Source organism: Nothoprocta perdicaria, unplaced genomic scaffold (assembly GCF_003342845.1).
Source record: "Nothoprocta perdicaria isolate Ctin4 unplaced genomic scaffold, notPer1 scaffold_151, whole genome shotgun sequence".
Classification (NCBI taxonomy): domain Eukaryota; kingdom Metazoa; phylum Chordata; class Aves; order Tinamiformes; family Tinamidae; genus Nothoprocta; species Nothoprocta perdicaria.
In genome coordinates, this window is record NW_020454661.1 from 654,064 (window position 1) to 678,863 (window position 24,800).

The 24,800-nt window shown below is 48.1% G+C and overlaps 2 protein-coding genes and 1 non-coding gene across 5 annotated transcripts in view; 2 read left to right on the forward strand and 1 right to left on the reverse strand.

Annotated features, from left to right (window-relative positions):
- Window positions 1-829: 829 nt before the first annotated feature.
- HSBP1L1 (heat shock factor binding protein 1 like 1) lies at window positions 830-3,721 on the reverse strand. Of its 2 annotated transcripts, XM_026034912.1 has the most exons (5): window positions 3,677-3,721; window positions 3,376-3,442; window positions 3,081-3,175; window positions 2,585-2,665; window positions 830-2,073 (listed from the first exon to the last, which is right to left on the reverse strand). In XM_026034912.1, the coding sequence occupies exons 1-4, from the start codon at window positions 3,719-3,721 to the stop codon at window positions 2,612-2,614; spliced, it is 261 nt and encodes an 86-aa protein (XP_025890697.1). In that variant the 3' UTR covers window positions 830-2,073; window positions 2,585-2,611. The 2 variants fall into 2 exon arrangements, with proteins under 2 accessions (XP_025890697.1, XP_025890696.1); XM_026034911.1 differs by having other exon boundaries at window positions 832-2,665.
- Window positions 3,722-8,072: 4,351 nt separating this feature from the next.
- TRNAW-CCA lies at window positions 8,073-8,144 on the forward strand. Its single transcript has one exon. It is a non-coding gene; the product is annotated as a tRNA-Trp (tRNA).
- Window positions 8,145-9,285: 1,141 nt separating this feature from the next.
- The window catches only part of PQLC1 (PQ loop repeat containing 1), a 43,835-nt gene continuing 28,320 nt past the window's right edge, over window positions 9,286-24,800 (forward strand). The window contains exons 1-3 of one of the 2 annotated variants that reach the window (XM_026034905.1): window positions 9,286-9,488; window positions 18,146-18,279; window positions 21,789-21,842. In XM_026034905.1, the coding sequence (XP_025890690.1) occupies window positions 9,286-9,488; window positions 18,146-18,279; window positions 21,789-21,842 (391 nt within the window). The remainder of the gene's footprint in view (window positions 9,489-18,145; window positions 18,280-21,788; window positions 21,843-24,800) is intronic. The other variant, XM_026034906.1, reaches the window with a different exon arrangement.

Here is a 24,800-nt window from a genome sequence, read left to right on the forward strand (position 1 = left end):
TGTCCTTTCTCAAGTGCTTTAAAGTTGAGAATGAAAATGTAATTCCATGCATTATCATGAGCTTGAAGATGAAGACTTATCCCTTTGAGCAGGATTTTCTTGCACAGTAACTTTGTCTTTCACATCCATTAGATCGTAGGACTTAGTCATATTTAGCGAGGGTATGAGGTTTCCATTTGCATTTTTGAAAATTCCTCTCCTGTAGTAATGTACTCTTTTTTTCTTTTTTAACTCCTGATTGTAGAGAGCTACAGCATTAACAGTAACTGGACTATGCAGAAGAGATGCTTGTATTTTGGGTTCAGTTTGTGACCAGACTATGTTCAAAACAGAATTGCAAATGGTATTTCTGCTGTCAGTTTTTGACAAAAGAGTGAATATTATTCAAACTCCCTTAAAGGTGTTATCAAATTTGATGCAATTCTTAGGTCTAGCACACAATTATTTATTCGTAGAGAGTTGCTTCCATGATTAATTCCAAAATCTATTAAGAACTGACTGAATGCATAAAGTTTAATACTGTCTCTTGCCCATCTTTGGAGGTGGTTAGGGGTTTTGTACTCGAAACATTCCCAGTCATGACAAGGCTACTCTACAGTATAATCTGGCCTAGGGAGATCATGTTAGTTGGTGACAGAAGAGCATGTTCAGACTTACAGCCTTCCCACCTATCCTTTACCACTCATCTTGGTACCTGCTATTGAATATCTTCCACTTTCGCATCAAAACAGGCCCCTTTTTATTTACTTTTATTTATCATAGCTTACAGTGCTTGTGTCCACACTATATAAAGGAAACAAAATCCATGTTGGGTGTAGTGTAAAGTGCCTGTTCTGACAGTCTACTTGCCCCATGGAGAAGGAGCAGTCCATGAAGCCTGCTGGATCTTCCTCTGTTCCGAGGGAGGCTCTTGACCCTTCAGCTTGTGGCCTCAGAACAGCAGTCGTGTCTTCCAGCACATCAGCCTCTCTCCCCTCTTCAGCCTTGTTTGCAAGTCTACTCACACTAAAGTGTTGGTTATAGCTACCTCTTCATGAAGTAGTAACCTACGATGGACTTTAAATAGTAAGTTTAAAAATGACGTTTTAAAGAAAATTATCCTTAATGAGGTGTTTGTTTACCCCATCCTCAGTTCCATCTTCATTTTCTGGATATGTCGTTAAGACGCTAAAACTTGCCTTACTAAAAAATGATTTTTGGGGAGGAGGTGAATAAGAATCAGAAAGTTAGGGCAGATGTTCTAAATTTAAGACATGCTACCCATGTCTAAATTTAAGACAAGCAGAAGAAAGCTCAACATTTGGTAACTAGAATTCCTATTTCAAAGCCAACTACTCTTCAACCCAATTATTCTTCAGAACAAGCTCTTTTCATCAAAGTGTTGACCAAAATCAGCAAGATGTACACACCTAGGTGTTGTTTATATACATGGGTGTACATTGCTTTTAGGTGGGCTGGTAGTAAAAGGATCAACTGAACCAGCAGTACCCTTTCAGTACAGAACACTTAATATTCACTCAACATAAATCAAAATTGGTGCTAAGGAACATTTGCAAGAATATAAAATAGGTTATATATTCAACATTTATGTCTGCATTTTGCAATATACAAATCTAAAGGAATATCAAGCAGGCATGCAGAAAGGGGGTAGTTCTTTTTATGGAAGCACTTTGTTATTTACAAACAGTTAAGTTAAAAAAGGCAATAAAAATATCACATGTTAATGATGATAGTATCAGAATAAAGGAAATAGCCTTTCAGGTTTTTTTTCAAATTTAAGAAAGTATAATTTACTCCTTAGGATGCAGTTTTCTATCCTAAGTGTTACTTATTTTTTTGTCTCCTCTCAAAGTTGTGGTTCTTTCTCAAGTATATTCTTCTCGGTAGGACATCATTTGATAAACCCAGTGTTTTAACACTTGTTCTGAAGAATGAAGAAAAAATGCTGACACAAGTGTTGGTTGTCACTGGCACTTTGAGACTAGTGACACTGATTGCAGATGATGATACAGTCCCAGATTCAGTGCTCTGCTGTTTCCCTTCATCTTTCCTCATCACAGCCTCATTTCAGTGCTGCAAAGAAAGTAAGTAGGTTAAGGGCGTCTTTAATTATTCATGAGTGCGATTCTGCATAAAAATATGAACATGTCTCTACAGTTTACTGTATGAGATGCCCTTGTATATTTGTGAAAGGGATTTCACACTCTGTAACAAAGAGAAAGTCAACAGAATTAACAGATGCCTAAAATACTAAACAATGTTACAGGTATTTCTTTCTGTTCTTGTGTAAGCAGCCTCTGAATGATTGTAACAACCCCTTGTCTCAGTCTGAATTAGCAAAGCTTGCAGCAACAGGAAGCGGCTCTCACCAGCACCTAGGGAATGCTGAAGGAATAAATATTCATAAATCCTGAAAACACCAACTGAGGCATCCGCTGCGCGTCTAGAGAGGAGAACTTCATCAGTTCTCCAGTATGAGCACGCAGTCACGGCACCTTGGCAGTCCTGAACTGCGCTGTGGTTTTGCATTACCACGTGTTGGACAGCACTGCCCAAGTTCTCCGTGGGGCTTCCACCCGCGCACCTTACTGCTTCTAGGCCAAATCACTGCTCACTGTTCCGGGCACGGGTGCTGACACGGAGTGCTGTAAGCCACATCAGAAGGCTGAAGCAGTGTTAAAGAGAGAGAAATAAAAATTTAAATGAGATAAAATTCCTCATGCTCGCGCACCCAAGGGGCAGAACAGACAGGCAGCAGTGCTTTAAGACGCTTTCCCCCCATCCTTCCATTTAAACAAATGCACAGCCCCAATTTACATCTCCAGGGTTAGTTTGCACTACTTCTATCTGCCAAACTGGTGTAAAAGTTGCAGCAAGATACAGTTTGCATTCATTTACAAAAAAAAATATATTCTTAAGCTACTGGTAAAAACAAATCTGAGATGATAATAATTAAAAAACTCAGTGCATTTTAAAATCCAAACAAAGGCAGTAATGAACATAAATTTCATGCTAGGTGCTGCCTGTATTTGAAAACAAAGTAGAGCTGCCTAAAACGCAGAGCTGCTCCATTCGTTTACCCTGCAGCCCTGAGCGGTGCTTTCTATGCCAGCCTCTGCCATGAGCTCGGAAACGTGCTTCTCCAGGTTCTCGATGCGCTCGCCCATTTCTTCCAGTAAGAAGTTAAGGAGAACTCGTTACAAAATTCATGATTTTGCTATGAAAGAAAAAAAAAGAAAAAAAACCCTTTTCCACACTCATTTGGTCACCTAAACCAGAGAGATCAAGCCAGGTCCAGTGACGCAACGGCAGCTGACTCCCTTTTAAGCGTTACGAAACTTCTGCCGGTAAACGCGGATTAAAGAAAGAGGATATTTCTCAGCGTTATCTTCTCGGTCAGAGCTTGAAAATTCTCCTGCAGCTCATACAGCCGGTTTTCTGCCTGCAGGAAGGAAAAAAAAAAAAGAAAAAAAAGAGGGGGGCACAGAAAAACTCCGCACCGAGTGGGGAGGGCAGTAACGCGCTCCGGGACTCGGGGCGGCCGCCCCGGGCACCCCCGCGACACGACGGGACGCGACAGGACGCGGGGCGCCGGGAGCCCTCGCACGGTGCCGCCCGCCGGGCGCCCTTCCCGCCGGGCGCTTCCCCTCGCGCCACGGAGCCGCCCCGCACTCACCAGCTGCGCGAGGTGCGCGGCGCCCGGCGGCTCCGCGGCCGCCATGTCCCCTAGCCGCCCGCGCCGCCCGCGCCGAGCCGGGCCGGGCCGGGCCGGGCCGGGGCGGGCAGGTGAGCGCGGCCCCGCCCGCCCGCAGCCGCCCCGGGCCCGGCCGCACGGGGCCGGTTCGGGCCGGTTGGGGCCGGTCTGGGCGGCGCGCGCGGGTCGCCTCAGCGCTGGTAGAAACGCTTCAGTACCCGTGTCGTGGACGCGGTGCTTCAAAACATAAATAAATAAATATTTTAAGTAAAAGCATTGAGTCGGGTAAAAACGCATGATGGGCACAAATGCTCTTCAGAGAGCGCTTCCCTCTGGGCGCGCCCTCCAAGCGTGGGGCTGTCTCGGTGGGATTTGATCATGGGTGTCACCACCATAACCTCGCACGGAGCAGTGATTTGGGGTACATCAGCAGCATCCGAAGGGAATCGGCCTTGGCGTTTTCCACTCTTCCCACAGGAAAACCGTGGGAAGAGCAGGCTGAGGGAAGGAAAGGTACCGGTGCTGCAAACACCCAGCTTTGGAGCGCCTGGATGGGTCATCGCTAATTAAACTGCACAGAAGAGCGCTAATCCTGCAGGAAATTGCTTGCGTGCGCTGCAAGGTGACTCTTTGCCAAGTTACATGCTGTAACACGCGGGCAGGATTACTGCCTCCCGCGGTGACTTGCCCAGTAATCCTCTCATTTGTCCAAACGCACGATTTGCGTTCGATAGGCTTTGGGGGGATAGTCGAGTTAGAAAAAGTAGGTGGCAGATGGGTTTTTGTGTTAATATATGTGTAAAGTGATAGTGAAACACCTTGGAAATGTGGAGCTGCTTCTTTGCTGTAGGTCTGTGAAGGTATAGCAGAGCTAAAAAGGTGGTTTTGTAGATTGTTACATGCTTGTCAAATGACTGCAGCTCTGGTTAAAGGACTATTAAATGTAATCTGAATGTGGTATTCCTATATTTTCCGGAGAAATTGTAATTCTGCAGAACAATAATTAAATGAGGATGCTGGGATTTGACCTTCAGGGTACTATAACTTCACAGAATTTAAAAGTGTAAAAATGCTTGTCTGCCAACAAGGTCCAAGCTTTGCTTTTTGTAAGGTCTGCTTTCTTACAGAAATAGTCTCATATGACACAAAAATACCTGCACTTGCTGAAGTGCCTCGCACCAAAATGCCTAAATAGACCTGGGCTGAGGCAGCAGCAGAATTGCGTGGTGCCTCTTAGTCACGATAATATTTAGGTCATCCCTGTGTTTTTCAGCTTTGCAGCCTGGAAAGGTTCTGTGCAGCTACTGCAAAGATCTTTTTCATTGTGTGTGCAAAGCGTCCTGGGCTCTGTAGCTGCTGCCTTACATAAATGACAAGGTTTTCAGCTTGCTGTGCCTAATAGTTTGGGGGAGTATCACTGTGGGGTGATAGCTTCTCCTTTCTTGGTCTCATGCTTTATAGATGAACCAAACACATTACAGTGCCCTAGCCCATAACAGCTTTTTCTGCCGAGTTACTGGTGACCTTAAAAGCTGGCAAGGTTCTCTCTTGTGCTTCTACCATTTAGTACTTTTTTTTTTTTTTTTTAAATGAACATAATTGGTTTCCATCTTGACCTTGCCCATCTCATTTAGGGAGGAGTGATACAGTAATCTCTGTGTTGAAATTCTGCTCTCAACGCAAACCTCTGCATTTTCATCCCCCCTCAATCCTTGCTTCTCATTGGTCTTCCTTACCTTCCCACCCTTAGCCTCTTTTCAGTGGTGGCCACTGATAGGGCTAAAGGAAACGGCCACAAACTGAAGCACCAAAAGTTCCATAGGAACTTAAGGAAAAATATCGTGACAGAGTCCTGGAACAGGCTGCCCAGAGAGGCTGTGGAGTCTCCTTCTCTGGAGATCTTCCAAACCTGATTGGATGCCGCCCTGTGCCACATGCTCTAGGTGACCCTGTGTGTGCAGGGCAGGTGGACTAGATGATCTCCAAAGGTCTCTTCCAACCTTAGTGATTCTATGATTCTCCTCCTTGGCTTTTTCTTTGTAGATAAAAAAAAAGATGTTTTTTTTTCAGACCTTGAGTGATGTAGCAGTGTTGCCACGTACTGCAGGGGAGCAACAAGGGCCGTGTTTCAGCACAGCGGCCCATGCAGGATGTGCAGCCAGGTGCTAAGGGAGCCTGAGCAAAAATCGCCGAGGTCACTAGCAGGTCCTTTTCTTTCTTTTTAAAGGCAGAGGTTTAGGCAAGAACTAGTAATGGAGCAGTGCTGCTGGAGCTTGTAAGAGGGTTAGGCGAAGTAAGTGAGGAATGCTTTGCTGAAAGGGTGGCAGGAGGTTCATGCTGGTAGCAAGTATAAAACAGATCTTGAGGGGGCTAGAGAGGGGGGTGGAAGAGAAGACTGACATATATAAATTCACTTGCTGTGCCAAAATAGGCTTTCTTAGGGAAAAAAATAAAAGACTTCTAGGCACTTTCAACTTTAAAACATCTTCATCTTGGTGCAAAACCCGTGAAGGCTTTGATGAAAAATAAGATGGCCTGGAAGGCCGTGAATCATCTGCTTAAATCTGGATGGTGGTGGGCCTTTGCTGTGGGCTCCCCAAGCAGGGCTTTTATGCTGAGATGATACCAGAGCTTGTGGACAGAGCTTGCCTTGCTCTTTCTGGGGAAATTCCAGCCGCTCTCATTCTGGAAGCCTGGTTGGGGTAGTGGGGTGGGAAATGCAAATACGCATAAACGTTCATAGTTCAGGGCTCTAAGTTCAATGCCATTCCTATAAAACGACGTGCTGTAAAAGCCTGTGGGATGGAGAGATACAGGAACTGTTTGTTACAGCATGTGTTATTCCTGTAATTTCAGTGCTATGTAAAGTCACTCCTTGCTGCCAAAGGGGATGTGGTTTATCAGGGGTCAGGAAACCTCTGTCCGTGTATTCCAAGCGTGTCAGTGTTAGGGCCGCTTTGGAAAGGGGGCAAGGACCAGCACCACAACTGATTCATTCAGCTTCTCAGGCAGGAGGCTCCGTTTGCTGACGGGCAGGAACGCAGCTATTCCTGAGGCCTCAAAGCGCAAGTGCAGCTGCCTGGCTTTGCATCAGGAGGCAACGTGTGCAGATCACGCTGCACTCATGGGCTCTGTTCCTCCCTGTGTTAACAGCATGGACACAAACAGCTGTGAAGGGCTTATCCTGGAGGGAAAGGACCAGGCACAACCTGGTTCTGGCACCACAGCAGCGGTGCTGCTGCTGCCAGGTTGTAGGGTTGAGTGCTTGAGTCGCCCTGCGCTTGGTCTTTATCTGTCCCCAAGGAATCACAGAATCCTTAAGGTTGGATGGGACCTCTAGAGGTCATCTAGTCCAGCCCCGCTGTGCACGCAGCATCACACGTTTCCCTTAAGTTTCCCTCAAGTTTCCCTTCCTTCCTGAGGAAGTTCCCCTTAAGTTTGGGGGTTACAGTTGTTACTCGGGACACCATACATAAAAGAAGTGTGTGGCTTTGCTGGGCCATCAGGTTGTGTATGTAGAAATCCTAAATGGTGCCGATGCTTCTTGCAAGTGAAGCACTTCCCTGTTTGTCTTGACTCGCTGCAGTCCAGTTCACCGAGAGCTTGTTCCCTGGAATACTTGCACAACAACTTTTCTTTCGTTCACTAGCATCAGTAGCAGTACTGTGTTGTTGCTCTTAAAAAATAAGGGTGGATATGGTGAGTGAAATGCAAATGGGGAAAGTTTCACACGTGGGGAAAGAGGCATCCAGGTCATCAGTGTCTGGTGAACCCAGGGCTTCTTTGAAAGACAAGCCATTAGGGGTGAATATTAGACACTTGGGTGTTTGTGCATCGCTTGAAATTCAAACCCAGTATTTTTGAGGGGAAAGAAAGCCCTCACAATGACAGGGAAATCTGATGGACACGTTCCGAGTTCAGTGAAATTGTGTTTTGAGTTTGCTTTTGAGACTGCTCATGAATCCCCTTATTGTGGGGCCTCTCCAGTCAGCTCTTGGTGCTTTTGGTGCTGAAAGCTGGAACGCTGGTGGCCCGCCTGCTTCTCCGGCTTGCTTCTGTGAATTATCCGTGGCAGATGGAGCTGCCGAGACTATGACAGGCATTTTACACTGTTCGACTGCTGGAGGTGGCCCTCCCACCCGTACATTCTCTTAATATATAACATGGCATTTGCCAGGAGGTGTCCTGTGGGTGCATATGCCAAGTGCATCCAGCGAAAGGCCTCTCAGATGAAGAAGAGAAACTTGAAGGTGGGGAACAGGCTCTGACACAGGATAGTGGAGGGCTGCCTGTGAGAAAAGGAGGGGAAAAAAAAAACAAAAAGAGTGATTTTCTGAGATTTGGTTCTGGAGAGGCAAATAAAAATTGCCATCATGGTGACCTCATGGCGCAACGGTAGCGCGTCTGACTCCAGATCAGAAGGTTGTGTGTTCAAATCACACTGGGGTCAGAAGATTTTTCTGCTCTGGCCCTCGCTTTTGGGGGCGTTTAACCATGTGTGGGGCTCGCTGGAGATGCTCAAACGTGCTCCCGTTTCAGTGCAGCAGTGTGTGCTGAATGTCAAATATTACAGCTTTTTTCCATCCTTTCCAATGCAGGGACTGTGGACAGAGCGGAAGACTTGCAACAATCCGCTATCTAAGTAGCTACAGCCTCAATCTTGAGACTTGTCAGACATTGCGGTTGATTCCCGTGTCCCGTTGGCCCCGTTTCCCCTGGGAGAACAGCCGCACACATCCAGCTGTGGCAAAGGCCTCTTCCAGCATCGTGGGCCTGCGTGTTTCTAAGGGTGCAGCTCCGTGCAGCTAAGCGGAGCAGCCCTGTGAGGAAAGGTGCGCGCTCGTGCGCCGATCCGATCCCTTCAGCAATGCAGAGAGGGCTCGGCGGGTCTGTGCGACGGCCGTGCTCAGGTTTTGTGGGAAGGCGACGCCGTGGCGCCGTGCGGGGGTTTGCGCGCCGCGGGGCAGGCGGGACAGGGATGGGCGGCCGGGAAGGGTGCGCGTCTGCGCCGCCCTGCCCCGCAGACCCCGAGCGCGGGGCCGCAGAGGCTGCGAGCCGCGCTCTGCCTTGTCAGACTCGGGCGCGGTTCATTCGGGGCTCCTAGCGGACACCTGCGGGTTTCGACACCACATGAAGTGACACAACACCGAGCGGCGGCATGAGCAGCAAGAGCCGAAACGGGCAGGACGGCAGCGTATCCACGGACACATGACAGGGGGCAGGGCGGGAAGATGGGAGCAGGGCAGCCGCGCGCCCTGCGTGCGGGTTACACGGACACGGCGGCCCCGTGTCGGCCGCGCGGCGCCGGCCTCCGCGGGGGCGCCCGGCCCGCAGGGGCGCCGCCGCCGCTCATTGGCGGAGGCGCGGGCGCTCGCCGCCGCTCATTGGCGGAGGCGCGCGCGGCCATTGTGGCGTCACGGGCGGCTCCGCGGCCGCAGTGGCGGGGCGGCGCGCTGCGCTGCGCTGGCGGCGGCCGCTGCGCGTGAGCGGGGCCCGGCGGGAGGCGCCGCGGCCGGGCCGGGCCGGGGCGGCGCGGTGGCGGCGGCGGCGCTGCATGGCCGCGGTGTCGGCACCGCGCCCCGGGCCCGGCCATGGACGCGCAGGGGCTGGAGTGGCTGCTCGTGCCCGTGCGGCGGCTCGCGTCGTGGGGCGCCGCGGGGGCCATGGTGTTCGGCGGCGTGGTGCCCTACGTGCCCCAGTACCGCGACATCCGGCGCAGCCAGAACGCCGAGGGCTTCTCCACGTACGTGTGCCTGGTGCTGCTCGTGGCCAACATCCTGCGCATCCTCTTCTGGTGAGCGCGGCCGCCGGGACGGGCGCCCTCGTCCCGCCGCCCGTGTCCCGTCCCGTCCCGCCTGAGCCCCGGCCCGCTTGGCCCTTAAGCCCGGCCTGTCCGTGCCTCCGTCTCTCTATATATGTGCTTAGCTCGGCCGGCCCTGGGCGCGGAGGCCCAGCCGGGCGCTGCCGCCCGGTGCGCCCGTGTCCCCGCCGTGTCCGCGGGCGCCGCCGCGGAGCCCCTGGGCAGCCGGGAATGGGAAGAGGATCATCCCTTAACAGGGAAGAGGGGGCTGCCTCAAAAGGCAGGTTTCCTTCCCCCTCCTCAACGCCTTATGAAAGGGCAAAGGAAGATTTTTTTTTTTCCCCAATATTTAAGAGCATATGTGTTTTCAAGTTTAGGTCTTAAAATTTTTCTGGCCCAGGAGTAAATCAGGGCTTTGTCCACCCAGAAAGAAACCTTCTAAACCTACTGCTCCGTCCTTGCAACTCGGATGGCTGCGGCAGTGGGAATGCAGTTGAGACACTGGGAAGTGGAGCAGTGGGTCCGGACTGCCACGGAAGGCGGCTGTGGCTGGCCGCTGGGACCGCGGTACACTGCCCTGCAGTCCACAGAGGCAGACACGTCCCTGCCAGCCTCCTCGCGTCGGGTCTCTTGAAACACAAGCGACTCGCCCGCGGCTCCGCCGGGCTGCGGAGACGCCTCCGGGATCCGAGGTGCGGGAATGTGTGCGGGAGAGGGGCCGGAGAGGCAGCCGAGAGCAAGAGGGAAGTAGAGGAAGGAGAAATGGAAAGGCCAACCAGGCAGTTTCCAACTGGTTGTGTTACTGTAAAGGCTCCGAGTATGGGAGTGATTTAGGTGTGAATAGAGACCTAGGCAGTTTCTGGGTAACCCAAGAGGGTGCATCTGTTAAATGAGCCTCGAGATTATGGAGGAATGAGGAAATCTCTAGTTTGCATTGATTTTAGGTATGCCTGATTAAAAGATGTGCAAAGCGATGGATTCCGTGAGTAATGAAAAGATCATTTGATGTTAGAATAATTATGAACTCTTTAAAAGAGAGAGAGGCCGGCATGTGGATGTGATTAGGTACCCTTTCCCCCCGGGAGTATCCGAGTGACATAATCTTGCTCCCTGGTGCATCATTTACAGCAATTCGGTAGCCCGGATCGTGCTGTAGCGAGTGCCCCTGGTGTGGCTGTGGTGGGAGTGTGAACTTGCTTCTGGGTTTAGGGCCACTTCCATGGTGCAAGGATATTGCAGGCCGAGTGAGCAGGGCCCTTGCTGTCCTTACCCGTAAGGAAAGGGCCCTTAGTCCTGCTGAACTGAACGGCAGGAGACGGGACGTGTGCCCTCATAATGCAGCGTGCGTGGGAGAAGCGCGTTCTGTTTTCCGACGCCTAAAGATCGGGCATCCTTGGTAGTCCCTATACACACTGGGAGAGGTGAAAGCAGCTTTTAGGGTGGCTATTGTCTTTGGGCTTGTGTTCAGCAAAATTAAAGCCAGACAGCAGAGCAGGAGCCTCTCTATGTGCTTACGTATAGAAAAATGTTTATCACGCACCCATGGGGCTGCTCAGCAGCTTGATTTTTACCACTGCTTGGTATCTTTGGTCGATGGCGCTTACCCTACCTGGGACGCAGCACTGTAACATGGCATAAAGAGCAGAACTGCTGTTACAATATGTGGAATCACCGCAGGGAGAGTGCGGGTTTTACTGTGTCTGTTTTACATCCACGGGGTGGTTTGGTGCCTCCCTGTGCCCCCCGTGCAGCTTTGGAAGCGCCCGCTCATCCGGCTGCTCCTGCCCCTTAGCGAACCAGTCTGCACCTTCACCCCAAGTTACTCTCCAAAATCTTTACTGACTCGGGCTGCAGTTCTCAGTTGTTTTCGGTTTCTCTTCGTTATCTGGGTGGTTCTGCGTATGATCTATGCCAGAGTCATCCTTCCTGACATCCTCTCCAGCCTGATCCAAAAACAAGCCCTTAAAGTGGTAATGCCTTCAAAACCCTACACTTCTAAAAATGCTGTTTTTCAGGCCCTAATTGTTTGAGGAATGTCAGCTTTTTATTGTTTTTATTTTTTAATTTCAAAGACATTTCTCTAAACTGCAGACCATTTCTGTTATTACTCCCTGATTCTCACTGAAATGCATGTGTTGCTGTTGAACTTGAGGCTGGTGGATTTGAATGTTGCCTGCTTCAGGTAACCAGACAACAGGAATAGACAGTTCCTGCCTTTTATGCCTTGTTTCCTCTACATTTTTCCTCTCAAGTAGTGCTGTTTTTTTTTTCTGTATCCCTGTCCCTTATAATGAATGTCCCATGTATCTAAGAGAGCCGTCCCATGTTTCCCCTATAGCTCTACTCTACTTTGCTCGCCTTGACAGTAGTGGAGATTCCCTTTGTTTCCACCACAGATTTGCAGATGTCTCATGCCTCTAAAACTGCATTTCTCACCCTCTCTTTGTTTTTTTAATGCCTGATTTTGTACGGGGTGAAGTTTGACCCCCACTGTCCCTTCCAAACAGGGTATTTTATTTACCCGCTGCTCTCCTGGGCAGGGTTTGCTGTGTGTGAGCGGAGCTGCAGCCGGTGCAGCAGCCCCGTGACAGCAGCCCGGGAACCAAGTGCTGCCGGGATCGCAGGGATCGCAGTCCTGCTCCCCGCTGCCTCCCTCCACAATCTCCTTTTCGCCTCCGCCTGGTTTTAAAGCCCACGGGTTCCTGTCACTGCCTCTGCTCCTTGCCTTCCTCCCGTGGGAGCTCCTGTTTTGGGATGGGCCCCGGGAGCTTCCTTTGGCTCACAGCGCAGTATCTGCTGCATGTCTTGCAGCAGGGCGCTTCCCTGCTTCGCAGTGTTTCAGGATGTTGCCTTTTAAGAAGACATTTACTGCCAGTTCTGTGTGCTTGCCCTGGTGCCTTTTAAACTAAACAGTGACCTTTTTTTTGCCGCCTCTATGGAGCAGCAGTGGGAGAGGAAAGGAGTCTGTAGCAGTGAAGACTGCGGATGGGCACGATTCTGCCTTGCGTTGTTTGCACACACGTGCCTTTTGTTTGGGGGAAAATGTGTATGTTAGAGCATGCAAACATCTGGCCCGGGGTGCTAACTCTGTATGAAGTCTTTGGCCTTTCTAAAGAGGACGTGAGAATAATTGTGGTGGAAGCAACTGGCCTGTGCAAATAGTTGTGGTGGAAGCAGCTGGTCCGTGCTCACAGCGTCACGGTGGGGCTCCGTTTGCCAGTTGGAAAAGTGGCTTTTGTGCTCCCTGTAGCCCGAGATGGTCAGATGCGCCCGTTAGTTTGGCCGTTACTGTTAAAATGGGTGCTTGTTTGTGGGTGCTAATGTGAAGTTGCTTGCAAGGTGTGGTGGGTAGTGCGCGGCCGCTGCCCGGCCCTTGCCCGCCTGTGCTGCCCGGCCCCTCCAGCCCCGTGCAGCAGAGCTGGGGCGCTGCAAAAGCCAGGCCCACTGTTGTTTAGGCTCCCCTCCGCCCTCACAGGACCCTGGCTTTGTGTCAGGAAGGTGATTCAGGTGTCTGTGACGAGCTCTGTTACATAATCCCGGCGTGTCCGGGCACGCGTGGCAATCTCCAGAAGATCCAGCACCGGCCTTTTCCCTCTGCAGCTTTAATAAAACACCTCATACCCATTTTTCCTAGCTCGTGACCTACTGCTCTTGCTATGAGTTAGTCCTGATGTCTCAGTCAAGGCTGTTAAAAAGTGCAAGGACAGTGCTGAGCCCCGCTGCTGCTTGATGTCCAGGGCTGCTTGCGGTGGGGCTGGGCCGCCCTGGGTGGGTCTGGAGCCGTGGGGCCGGCTGCCCACGTCAGAGCGCCCCATAGCACCGGAGCTCACCTGAGGGACATGCCCTCGTTTGGCCTGGCATGCCAAAGAATAAAGGAGCTCGCATTTTCTAATATTGAAATCGGAATAAATAAACAAGCAGCTAAAGGAGAGAAGCTAGAGATTTAGTTGAAGTCAGCAGCAGGCATTTTTAGTTATGTCTTGGGTAAGTGCAGCCTAAAGTAATTACACTCTCTGCTGTTCTCAGAGGGCCATGGACCTTTTTTAAAAATGCAATTCTTATAATGTTTCATACAGTCTTATAATATGGTTTATATAATTTTGAGGGACGCTATCCTGTGCTTCTGGGATTTCAGTAACCTGGTGGTTCTGTTTTTCTTTTTTTCTCCTTAGTGAGAAGCTTATGCAAGCAATCTTCGTTTCAGTTTGCAAAATGCCCATAAATTTTGGGCATAAAATGCCCCCAAATGCCCATATTTCACCCATTTTAATGAAATAAGCAATATAAGATATTGGGGTTCATTGAATCTGTATTTCTGATTCAGAGTATTAAAGTCTGACTTGAGGAGCCATGGGATGATTGAGGTTGGAAGCGACCTCTGGAGACCAAGCAGGACCAAAGAGGAGAAAGACCTGCGGATGTGCTAGGGTAGTTTCTCAAATGAAAATCAAAACCAAAGAATTACTGTTTTAGTTCTTACCGTTTCTATCGGGATTTCCCAGAAGTGTCTTCCATTGGCCAAGGAGCACTGCAGTGGGCTGCTCTGGTAGCTGCTGTGCCACAAGTGCAACAGAGAATAAAACCTGATGCTTCTGGGAGCTGTTCTCATAGAATAGCTGCCCTAGGGCAAGCTCTGGGATGAGTTTATAAGTTTTGATGGTCAGGGAAAAGATGAGAACTGTGGAGTTTGTTCGAAGGATGTTTCTGAGCCGAGGCAAACCCCTACCCATTCCTTTTATCTGAAAACAAGTGGTAGGTTCTGGTAAGTGCTGTGGATAAGCAGGACCTGGGAGCCCTGCTGCAGTAAGCAGGGGATAAGCTCCCTCCTACAGGCCCTGCTCACAGAGCCCCGCTCGGGTACTGAGAGCAGTGTGCAAGCAGGAGGCAAAAGCAGGGCCCTGCTGGAGATGGGCACAGCCTGGGACAGAGCCCCACACCGAGGGGTGTAGGGGAAACAGGGTAATTGCATTGTCAGCCTCTCCTCAGGGGCATTTTAAGAGAGGAGATGGGCAAGCCATCCATGTTTGGTTTAGTTTGTTTTGCACAATCCGCGTTTGCTGTTTGGAGCTGGCTCAAGACCGGAATAACAGGATTATTGTGACAGGAATGAGGAGCTCTGGTAGCTGTGCGGTCTTCCCAGTGCCCTGTCAGCCTCTGCTTCCACTGGAACACCAGTTCTCTTGCATGCATGACTCTGCACATGCACTGAATTTTGCTAGTACTTAAACAGCCTTAAAATAATTCCGATCACTTGCCCTGCCTATTGTTCTGCACGTTTGGCTATCACAGGAAAAGCTTAAAAAAACCCATTAAATTATGAAGAGCTCAAGCCTGACGTTTGCAGCATGGAGTCCCTGGGTGCTGCGGATGCGGTGGCGGCTCGTGCTGTGGTTGTGGGGCGCAGATGCAGAGCCATGATTCTGCGTGAGCACCCGGCCCGGTGAGATTTGATCATTTGGAGTCCCCCAAAAAGTCCTGTTTCCAGTAGACCTCTTGTGTGTTTTGTTCTTTATTTTGAATTGTTAAAGGGCTAGAAGACTTGGGAGTCTGCCATGATGCTCTCAGTCTCGGGCGAGATAAGCCTGAGCTGATGGCACGTGGCTATTATAATTTGGCCAGAGGTGGCCTTGAGTGTGTGTGTTTGAAGTGGGTGGATGTTTATGCTGCAACCCATCCTTGGGTGAGGCAACCACGACTGAGCAGGCCAACAATTTCATGAGCTGGACGATAACCTTGCAGTGACCTCAGCTGGATTTACCATCTGAATAGCTTCTGGCTTGCTGCTATCTCAGCCCCTCTTATGTGCATTGCTACAGTTTTTTTACATAAGAATGCACTTGTAATTGGGGATGATTTTCTTAAGCCTGCAGTAAGCAGTTTTACCTGCTCTACAGATTTGACTACTTAAATCTTTCCTGTTTGTTTACTTCTTTCCCTCCTGGAGTAAGAGGCAAAAGCAGCAGTAGCAAATTCCAGTGGTCTGAGGGAGCATCTACAATGGTGTGGCCCATCTCAAACCTGTAGATGAGAGAGAAAAGAGGGTACTTGAAAAAGGGACTTAAGGGAGGGTCTGGGGAGGATGGGGCTGACCTCTTTTTAGTGGTGGCCACTGATAGGACTAGAGGAAACAGCCACAAACTGAAGCACCAAAAGTTTCACAGGAACTTAAGGACAAATTTGTTTCCTGTGAGGGTGACAGAGTCCTGGCACAGGCTGCCCAGAGAGGCTGTGGAGTCTCCTTCTCTGGAGATCTTCCAAACCCGCTTGGACACAGCCCTGTGCCCCGTGCTCTGGATGTCCCTGCTGGAGCAGGGGGGTTGGTCTAGATGACCCAGGCACCAGTACAGACTAGGGGTCGACCTGCTGGAAAGCAGCTCCGCGGAGAGGGACCTGGGAGTCCTGGTTGACACTAAGTTAACCATGAGTGAGCAGTGTGCCCTCGTGGCCAAGAAGGACAACGGGATCCTGGCCTGCATCAGGAGGAGTGTTGCCAGCAGGTCAAAGGAGGGCATCCTGCCCCTCTCCTCAGCTCTGGTGAGGCCGCACCTGGAGTACTGTGTGCAGTTCTGGGCACCCCAGTACAAGAGGGACGTGGAGCTTCTCGAGAGGGTCCAGAGAAGAGCAACCAGGATGATTAAGGGAATGGAACATCTCTCATACGAGGATGGGCTGAGTGAGCTGGGCCTGTTTTCTCTGGGAAAGAGAAGGCTGAGAGGGGATCTGATTAATGTGTATAAGTTCATGAAGGGAGAATGCAGGGAGGAAGGGGCCAGGCTCTTCTCATTGGTGGCCAGCGATAGGACGAGGGGTAATGGCCATAAGCTGAAACACAGGAGGTTCCATCTCCAGGTGAGGAGGAACTTCTTTACTGTGAGGGTGATAGAGCCCTGGAACAGGCTGCCCAGGGAGGTTGTGGAGTCTCCTTCTCTGGAGGTCTTCCAAACCCGCCTGGATGCCGCCCTGTGCCACATGCTGTAGGTGTGCCTGCTGGAGCAGGAAGGTTGGACTAGCTGATCTCTAGAGGTCACTCCCAACCTTAAGGATTCTGTGGTTCAATGAACTCTTGTGTGTGGCCGTGACTCTTCCAGTAGCTGACGGTGGCTTTGGGAGGCGCGTGGAGGTCCGAGGCCTGGTCGTGGTTGCCTCAGCTGTGTCGCAGCTGGCAGGAGATACCTGGCCGTGTCCATCGGCATGGGCTGCCTGGGAGCTCCACACAGAGGGATTTCCAAAGAAAGCAGTCAGGGACTTTCCACCCTTCCTCATGCCCTCTTGACGTGACTCATAAGAAGAACAAAATCTCTGTGAGGAAGCGGTTGGAGAGGAAAGGTGGTGCTGGTTTAGCTCCACGTGCAGCGTGTGAGAGCCCACGGCGAGCGCGGTTGGTTTCTGCCGCCACGGGGCTCACCCAGGAAAGCAACCCACGCGCAAGAAGTCACATCTTGCCCCTTGAGCATGGGGTCGTCTTCATGAGATAACCCTAACGTGCAGGGGAAGAGCTGGAGGCGGCGAAACGGCCCCTGCGAGGGGCGTAGAGCCGGCAGGAGGGGCGCGGGCCGCGGAGCCGGCTGCGTGATGGGCCGGGAACGGGGCCTCGCGAGGGCCTCCCGGGAGCGCCTGCCGCCGGCCAAGGAGCCCTGCACCGGGCTCGCACAGCGCCGCTGCCGTCTTAAATCTAATATCCTGTAGGGCTGCACGGGAGACGCTTCCGTCCCCTGTCGCTAATTCACTTAGCGGGGCTGCAGGAAGAGGCGCCTGGAGCGCGGCCAGCCTGCGCCGAAGGGCCTCGCTTTCCTACGGCACGGCCTGGCGCCATGGCGCCGCAGCAGCCCTTCAGCAGGGCTCGTCCAAAACCCAGCGGCATCTCCCTGCGCCGCACGCGATAGTCTCTGCCAAATGTCATCTGTGGGCAAGCGGAAATGCCGCCTGGGGAGAGAAGAGAGGGCAGAGCCTGTATGCTTCGTTTTCACCTCTTGTGCTTCTTTTCTTCCCCCAGCTTTGGGCCCGCTAAGATGCAGACTGGTGCCTTGGTGTGTGCTGCACACCCAGCCTCTTCACTCCGATGTCTGGGCAAAGCAGGAGGCCCGCACTGCCTGTTTGCTTGTTTTAAAAATACTTATAAATATTAAAGATATTAAAGATATTAAAGATAGTATAAACCTTTGAATATTTTAACAGGGCAAATGTTACTGCTTTTTCATGATTTTACCTTAAAAATTTGATCAACAGAGTCAAATTTTGTATAGCAGTCCTTGCAAGACCCATGAGGTGTGTCAATGGAGAGAATATGTAACTGCTGTTAACACAGTAAAATTCTGCTGCCTCTTTGTGCTGCCTCTTCTTTCAAAATAATAGATCTGCTGTGTGCCTGAGCAGCAGAGACTTAAGCTTCTGCTTTCAGAGTTTCTAGGGTTGGTCCACAGGGATGTTTTGCCCAGGACAAGGGGATAGTGACTCTGCTGTGCTCCTTCCTATATGCTATTGGTTTTCTTTTCTGGCCTCTCTCAGCTGTTACTGTAAGGGTGACTTATGATTTCCTTTGTCAGATGCCTAGAAAATACCAAGACGTGAAAATAACTGAAAAAGTTTAACCAAGAACAACATTTGCAGTCTTTGAGGTGTTTTATATATTTTCCTTTTGCTTTTCTTTTTAGGTTTGGAAGGCGTTTTGAATCCCCTCTTCTGTGGCAAAGCATTATCATGATCATCACGATGTTACTGATGCTGAAGCTGTGCACTGAAGTACGTGTGTCCAACGAGCTAAACATCAAGCGTCGCTCTTTCGCAGGTGAGTGGCAGGAGCCGCCTCTTGCAGCGTGAGTCATTTTAAAAACATATGGCCTTACGTTTTGAACATAAATTCTGTCTGGTTTGCAACCCAGACATCCCTTCTTGCTGATCCAGGGTGGCTCTCTCTGAGCTTCTTTGAAACCACTTTCATTCAGATGAATATTTAAAGCTGTAATTTTATTTTAAATGGGCCTTGGTTCAGGCTGGAAGTCAGATTGCTTCTTAATATTTCACATCAAGCTCTAAGTTATAGAACTAGCTGTTCTGTCATTACGCTAGCCTGGATTTTTTCTTAAGATCTTGCCTTAAATAACGAGTTGTGCTTTCTACCAAGTTCTCAAGTGGGAGATGGACCCTGATTATATGCTATTATCCCAAAACTCATTTTGCAGTCGGCAGCAAAGTATGTTTCATATGCACAGAATGTATTTCCTGCTTATTGAAATATTCACAGTCAAAATAGAGGTATGATCAAAATAGATCATACCATGAAGTCATATCTGTTTATGTACAGTTTGATTTTTGATTTTTTCCCACTTTTTTGTTTGTTTGTCATATTTTTAGGCATTGATGATTTCAGTTGGGGGCAGAGTGTTACTCTTTATTTAATAAAATGCTCTTGCTTCATGTAAACTCTTCAGTTTTCATTTTCCCAGCAGGGAAGTGTGAGAGGGGTAGGTTTTGCGCTTCTCTGTATTGACTTTGACTTGCATCATTTTATTTTGCAGCTTATTACCAACAAGAGCAGAAGCAATACTGACAGCTTTTTGTCGGTTGTTGTGCCAATATGGATGTATAATTTATTCTCCCCATCTGTTCTCTTCCCTCCTTGCCTAATAACCGATGGTCTCATCGAGTTCCAGATATCTGCAGCCATCGTTAGAAGGCAGCAGGTACTGGCTATGCGCTAGGGTAGTTTATGTGGTAGCTGAGGAGGCCCCTTTCATCCCTGCTCGCTGTGCAGCGTGCTGAAGGACTGCTCAAGTAAGTGGCTTCACGTGCAAGAGGAGGTGTCCTGCAGCTCCCAGTGCTGCTCCGCGTTGCCTTTTCCCCTCTCTTTCCATCACAAGCTGCTCTGTCCACAAGGGTTGGTAGCCTGACAGGGTGAATGAATGACTTAAACTCCTTTCTGCTGGGTTTTGGCAGAGGTTGAAGAGCAGGAGGCACTCAGGAGGTGCTGTGTTGTGCCTCCTTCACCCTCCTTGCTGCTGCCCAATGACACTGGCAGCCAGGTTTCTGTGTTTGCTGAAGGAAAGCTGTCCCAGCGCAGGGTTGCCCACACGCTGCTCCAGCTCCTTCAGTAACCTTTGGACGAAAGGGGAGGCTGTTCAGTTTAGCGTGTGTTCCTCTTCAAACAACTCTCCTCACAGATGTACAGCCTCCTAAAAGATGATCCGTCCAGATATGAGAAACTTCTTAAGGCTGCCTTGTGTCATTTGATCCTTTTTTTTTTTTCTTGAAAATCAACTTGACGTGTTTAATTATCTAGAGAGATTAGTTTTACCTCCTTGTGGACCATAATTGCTTGTTTTCAGCTCAAGGTTTGCCTTCTTCCACAAATCTGGAGAACAGCACAGTGCAGCTTAAAGTCTCTTATGTGTGATTTTTTTTTTTTTCCTTTTAATGAGTGATGAAGTGTTGTTTCAAATATCTTCAAGCTGGAGAAAACATGAACACTGAGATATTGATCCCCTGCCAGCTATAATGTGCTGGTTCGGAATAGACCTTTCAGTGCCTACAGCAGTCCTTTTGAGTGAGGGAGGAAGATGGGTTTGTATTTAAACCACAGAATCAGTAGGAGTGAAGAGATATGGATTTCTAATCCTACACCTAATCTTATCTCTTGAATTTTATGGTCTCCTAGGAAAGCTGATAGATTTCTCTGTACTTTCCTTCCTCATAGCTTGTCTGGGCAATGAGAAGCTAGACTTGAAGTCAGTGTTTCTGAGGAGACTTGCGGAAACCTGGGCGCACAATTTCTCTGTTATGTGATATATAACTCCTCAGATGCCAGCTTTTCAATTTATATCTTTTTATTCTGCCACTTCCATCTTTCCTCAGAATGTTCCTGCAAAATAATTCAAAATATTTAGAAAGTGAAGCTAGTTTTTGTCTGTCCATTACTAATCCATTGCCTTGTTTTCCTCCCAGAAGGAGGAAAATACTGTTCAGAAGGAATCTACTTAACTTTTATAAGCATTATGGAATATTCTCTCCTAATCCTGACAAGGCTGTTCTCTACTCTGTTTTAGGGGGTCACTGAGTTAAAATACATGTTAGTTGCAATTTAGAGTGTGGATGAAAAGCCATTTAATTGCATTTTCATTTATAGAGCAACTGTCATTGCTTGAAAGAATGAATCTCTATGAATTGTTTGATTATTTATTATAACTTCTTTATGGAGAACTCATTAGGAAAACTTCCTTTGTTCTTTTTGAGTTTGTCTTTTTTTTTTTTTTTTTTACTTCTTTTTTTGATGTCTCCCTAAGTCATCTAATCTGCAAGGAAGTTAGGAGTAGTAGTCCATCTTTTGTGCTGCTGCTGCCTTCTCTTTCTGTTCCGGATGCATGAACTTATACTTCAATTATATGTGCTGCTTGAAGTGAGAGCTAAGTCCTCTTTAAATGCCCAATGCCCAACTGTGCTACAAACAAACAAACTGTATATGCTGTTTCTAACTCTTCTACATTAAAAGAAAAACTGCAAAGCAAAAAACCTTTTTCTCTAAGTTCTTCAATGATAGGATAGTTTCTCTCCTGCATAGGAATGTTATGAAAGAGAGTGGCAGTGCGAAGATGTCCTCAGATAAAGTCACTAGGCATGAAAAACGTCTTGCCTCTTTCTTAATCTTTTATTTCACACTGTTTTTGTTTTACCTTGTGTGTTTTACTAGTGCGTTTCCTGGCACCATTGTTGCGGGAACAATAGCTCTCCTGACTCGTCATCAGTTTTTAATCGGGTGTCTGTGCACAGCCGTGTGCCTGTTGTTGGCTCAGGACGGAAAAGGGCAAAGTTCAGTGGCATTTTCCTTTGTTGCCCTAGTTCAAAGCAGTGCATTATTTCTGAGGCAGGGAGCTGCTGCTACTACGCTGGAGTGCCACATCCTGCAAAGCAAAATCCGAATTTCTGCCTGCCTCGCATCCTGACTCTAGATTAGAGGCCTTTGCAGGAGGCTGGAGATAAGTGCTCGCAAGTGTACAGCTGGTGACGACTGAAAACAAGGGTCATCCCTGAAAGAGGTGGCAGGCTGGGACAATCTCATACTCGTGGAGACGCTCTGCGAAGGGACTTCTCACTCCTCAGCCCTTTCTTAATGTCTTGGGTGGGAGTGTTATACAAAGCATGGAAACTAAAATTTCTGGCATGTTTTATTTTCCCTTTTCTTTTTTATTAGCAAAATACACTAACTGACTAAACTTATACTAAAAGACCTGCTATTGTATTAAATCGTGCAAGTCTATTTTGTGTCCCCTTCCTTTTTATTCTCAACTTGTTTTTTTTGTGTAGCTGCAGATAGTAAGGATGAAGAAATCAAAGCACCTCCCAAGAGATCTTATCTGGGTACGTACCATACAAACCCACTGTGCATGAAGTTGTCATTCCAACTGTATGTTTCATGCTTTTCTACTTTTTGTAACCATTGTCAGAAATGATTGCATGATCATTTCTACAGCAAATGTTTGCACTACACTTTTTCACATACTAAAATCTGGTGCATGGTTTTAATTTTTTCTTCCTCGTTTTTAATTCTCGTAGAGGAAAAGATGCTTGTAGCTCTATTTCAGATTTTTTTTCCCAAAAAGAGTTGAATTCACTCCATTGTTTCTCAGTGGCATCTTTCTCTTTTTCTTCCCCAAGCTAGAGAAGTTAAATATTACCTGATACTGGGATCCATCTCTTGTGATCTTTATTCCTCCTCTTCCAGCTCTGACTCCAGAGGAAACTGAAAAAATCTGTTTTTCAGAGTACCTTGTAAGAAGTTTCCCACGCCCCTTGATGTTCAGTGAAAGACCCATTTTTTTTTTTTTTTCTGTCTTGTTCCTCTCTCCCATTAGAGCAGAATCAATTATTACTTGGATTGGAGATTAGTAGCACTTTACAGTAAGAGCCTCCAATCATCTTATGTCTCAGAGCTGGAATCTGTGTTAATTTGCCAAAAAGGAAGAGGAGGAGATATTAATGCAATCTAATTTTGCATTATTTTTAACTCAATATCTGGGAAAGACAGTTTCTGTCAGGTGACAGGCTTTTGGGGAAAGAATTTATGATATCATGTTAGGGAAGTAGCACCAACTGTAGACACACAGAAGTTGTCTCAGTTTTACTCGCATCAATTTTTAGACTGATTTGAGTTGAAATGATGCACATATCTTACATCGGTTATTTTGGTTTCAGAAGCTCTACTGAAATTCTCAAATTAGTAAGGGGTCAGTTGAAGAAATACAGGGTAAACTGCAGTGTTCCTCGTTCAACAGGAGAATATCTTCTTTTATATCTGTTCACAGTCAAATAAAGAGGTGCCAATTCTGAGAAAACAGTGATCTTAACCTGAGTGCTCTCTTGAAGCCATCAGACCGGTCCTCTGAAGGTTACCCAGGCTGTCTTTTAATGATTAATTTTCTGGATCTTTCTGAATTAGGGGCAAAATACACAGCTCGGGATATTCACTGTGTGCTGGTCTAATACCAGTATTTTGCAAAGCACCTTTTCCTTTTATTTTCAAAACAAAATTTTTTAATGGGCTTGACATCAAACTCTTTTATTTCGCTGTTTGTCTTCTAGTTTTGTAGTGGTTCTCACTGGCTTGCCACACTAACCAACAAAATGTAAACTTGAAAGGATCCTACCTTTGATGTGTCTACATTCCTGCTGCCTTCAATTACATTCAGCAATGCTTTTATTTATGGTGTCGAGCTAAAAGTGGCTGTCTGTGCTTTTGGTTGTGGGGTTGTGGATTATTTCAGTGTTTGAAGTCATTAAAACTGAACAGAAATGAGCAGTTTCTTGTGACTTCTTATGCAGTTTTGAATTTTCAATAGTTTTTCTTTTCCTTCATTTAAAAAATCAATTATTTTCTATTTTGAGTGCTTAAAAAGTTGAAATGATTGGTGAAGAAAAAACATAGAGCTTAGTATAAATGATGCGAGCTTGAAACATTTGTTTAATATAAGTGATGCTTGAAGTTCGTTTTGGACTTGCTTAGCAAAATGAGATTGGTGAAATCACTATCTCAAATGAAAAGGCCCATCTTAGGCAAGTGCTCAGAGGTGTAATGATTGGAGTTGGCAAGTCTGTTTTCTCTTGAAATGGCGTAATTTTTGCTGGTGTGAATACAGAAGAAATGTTTCGAGGTGTTCATGCACAGCATACATAAATAGTTATTTTCTGGTGGCTAAAAGAGTAGCAAAAGCAGTGCTTTAGAGCATGGCCTAAGCCATGCTTTGATTTACAGAGGGTTTAACTCAGTTATGCTCCTTAGTGCCATGTTTTCCTACACAGCTCTGGGCAGCTGCCTCAGAGTTTAGGTTACAGAAGTATCTGCCATCTTTCGTGTGGGGACAGTGTTGTTCCCATGTCTTACTGAGGAGACTAAGGCCCATTTGGAATTAAATCTGGTCGAGTGTCAAGGACAACAAGAAAGACTTCTAATAACTTAGTAGTAAAAGGACCACAAAGGAAAATGTGGGTCTGCTGCTAAATGGGGTGGGTGAGGAAGGATACAGAGAAGGCAGAGTTACTGAATGTTGCCTTTGCTTCAGTCTTCACTGCTAAGACCAAGCTTGAAGAATCCCAGACATTGGGGAGAGAAAGTCTGGAGAAAGATGGACTTCCCCTTGGTTGAAAAAGATTGGGATAAAGATCATGTAGGATACTGACACGCGCAGATCCATGACCCCCGATGAGGTCCACCCACAGGTGCTGTGGGAGCTGGGAGATGTTATTGTTTGGCCACTCTCCATCATCATTGAAAGGTCATGGACAACAGATGAAGACTGAAAAAGTCATTGTCACTCCAGCCTTCAAAAGGACAAGAAGCTGGGCCCAGGTCAGTCATCCTCATCTCCCTCTTTGCAAAGGTGATGGAGCAGCTCATCCTGAATGCCATCTCTAAGCATTGGAGGGCAAAAAGGTGATTAGCAGTAGCCAGCATGGCTTTACCAGGGGGAAGTTGTGCTTAACCAACCTGATAGCCATCTATGATGGGGTGACCAGTTGGGTTGATGAGAAGAGAGCAGTGTGTGTTGTCTACCTTGACTTTAGGAAGGCTTTAGACACTGTCTCCCATAACCCCCTCGTAGGCAGGCTCACAGAGCGTGTGCCACATGAGCAGACAGTGAAGGGGATTGGGAACTGGCTGAACGGCAGAGCTTGGAGGGTTGTGGTCAGTGGTGCAGAATCTAGTTGGAGGCCTGGGTGTCCCCAGCGTTGTTCAGCTTGGTCATTGGTGACCTGGATGAAGGGACAGTGGACACCTTTGGCAAGTCTGCTGATGATAGAAGCTGGGAGGAGTGGTTATCC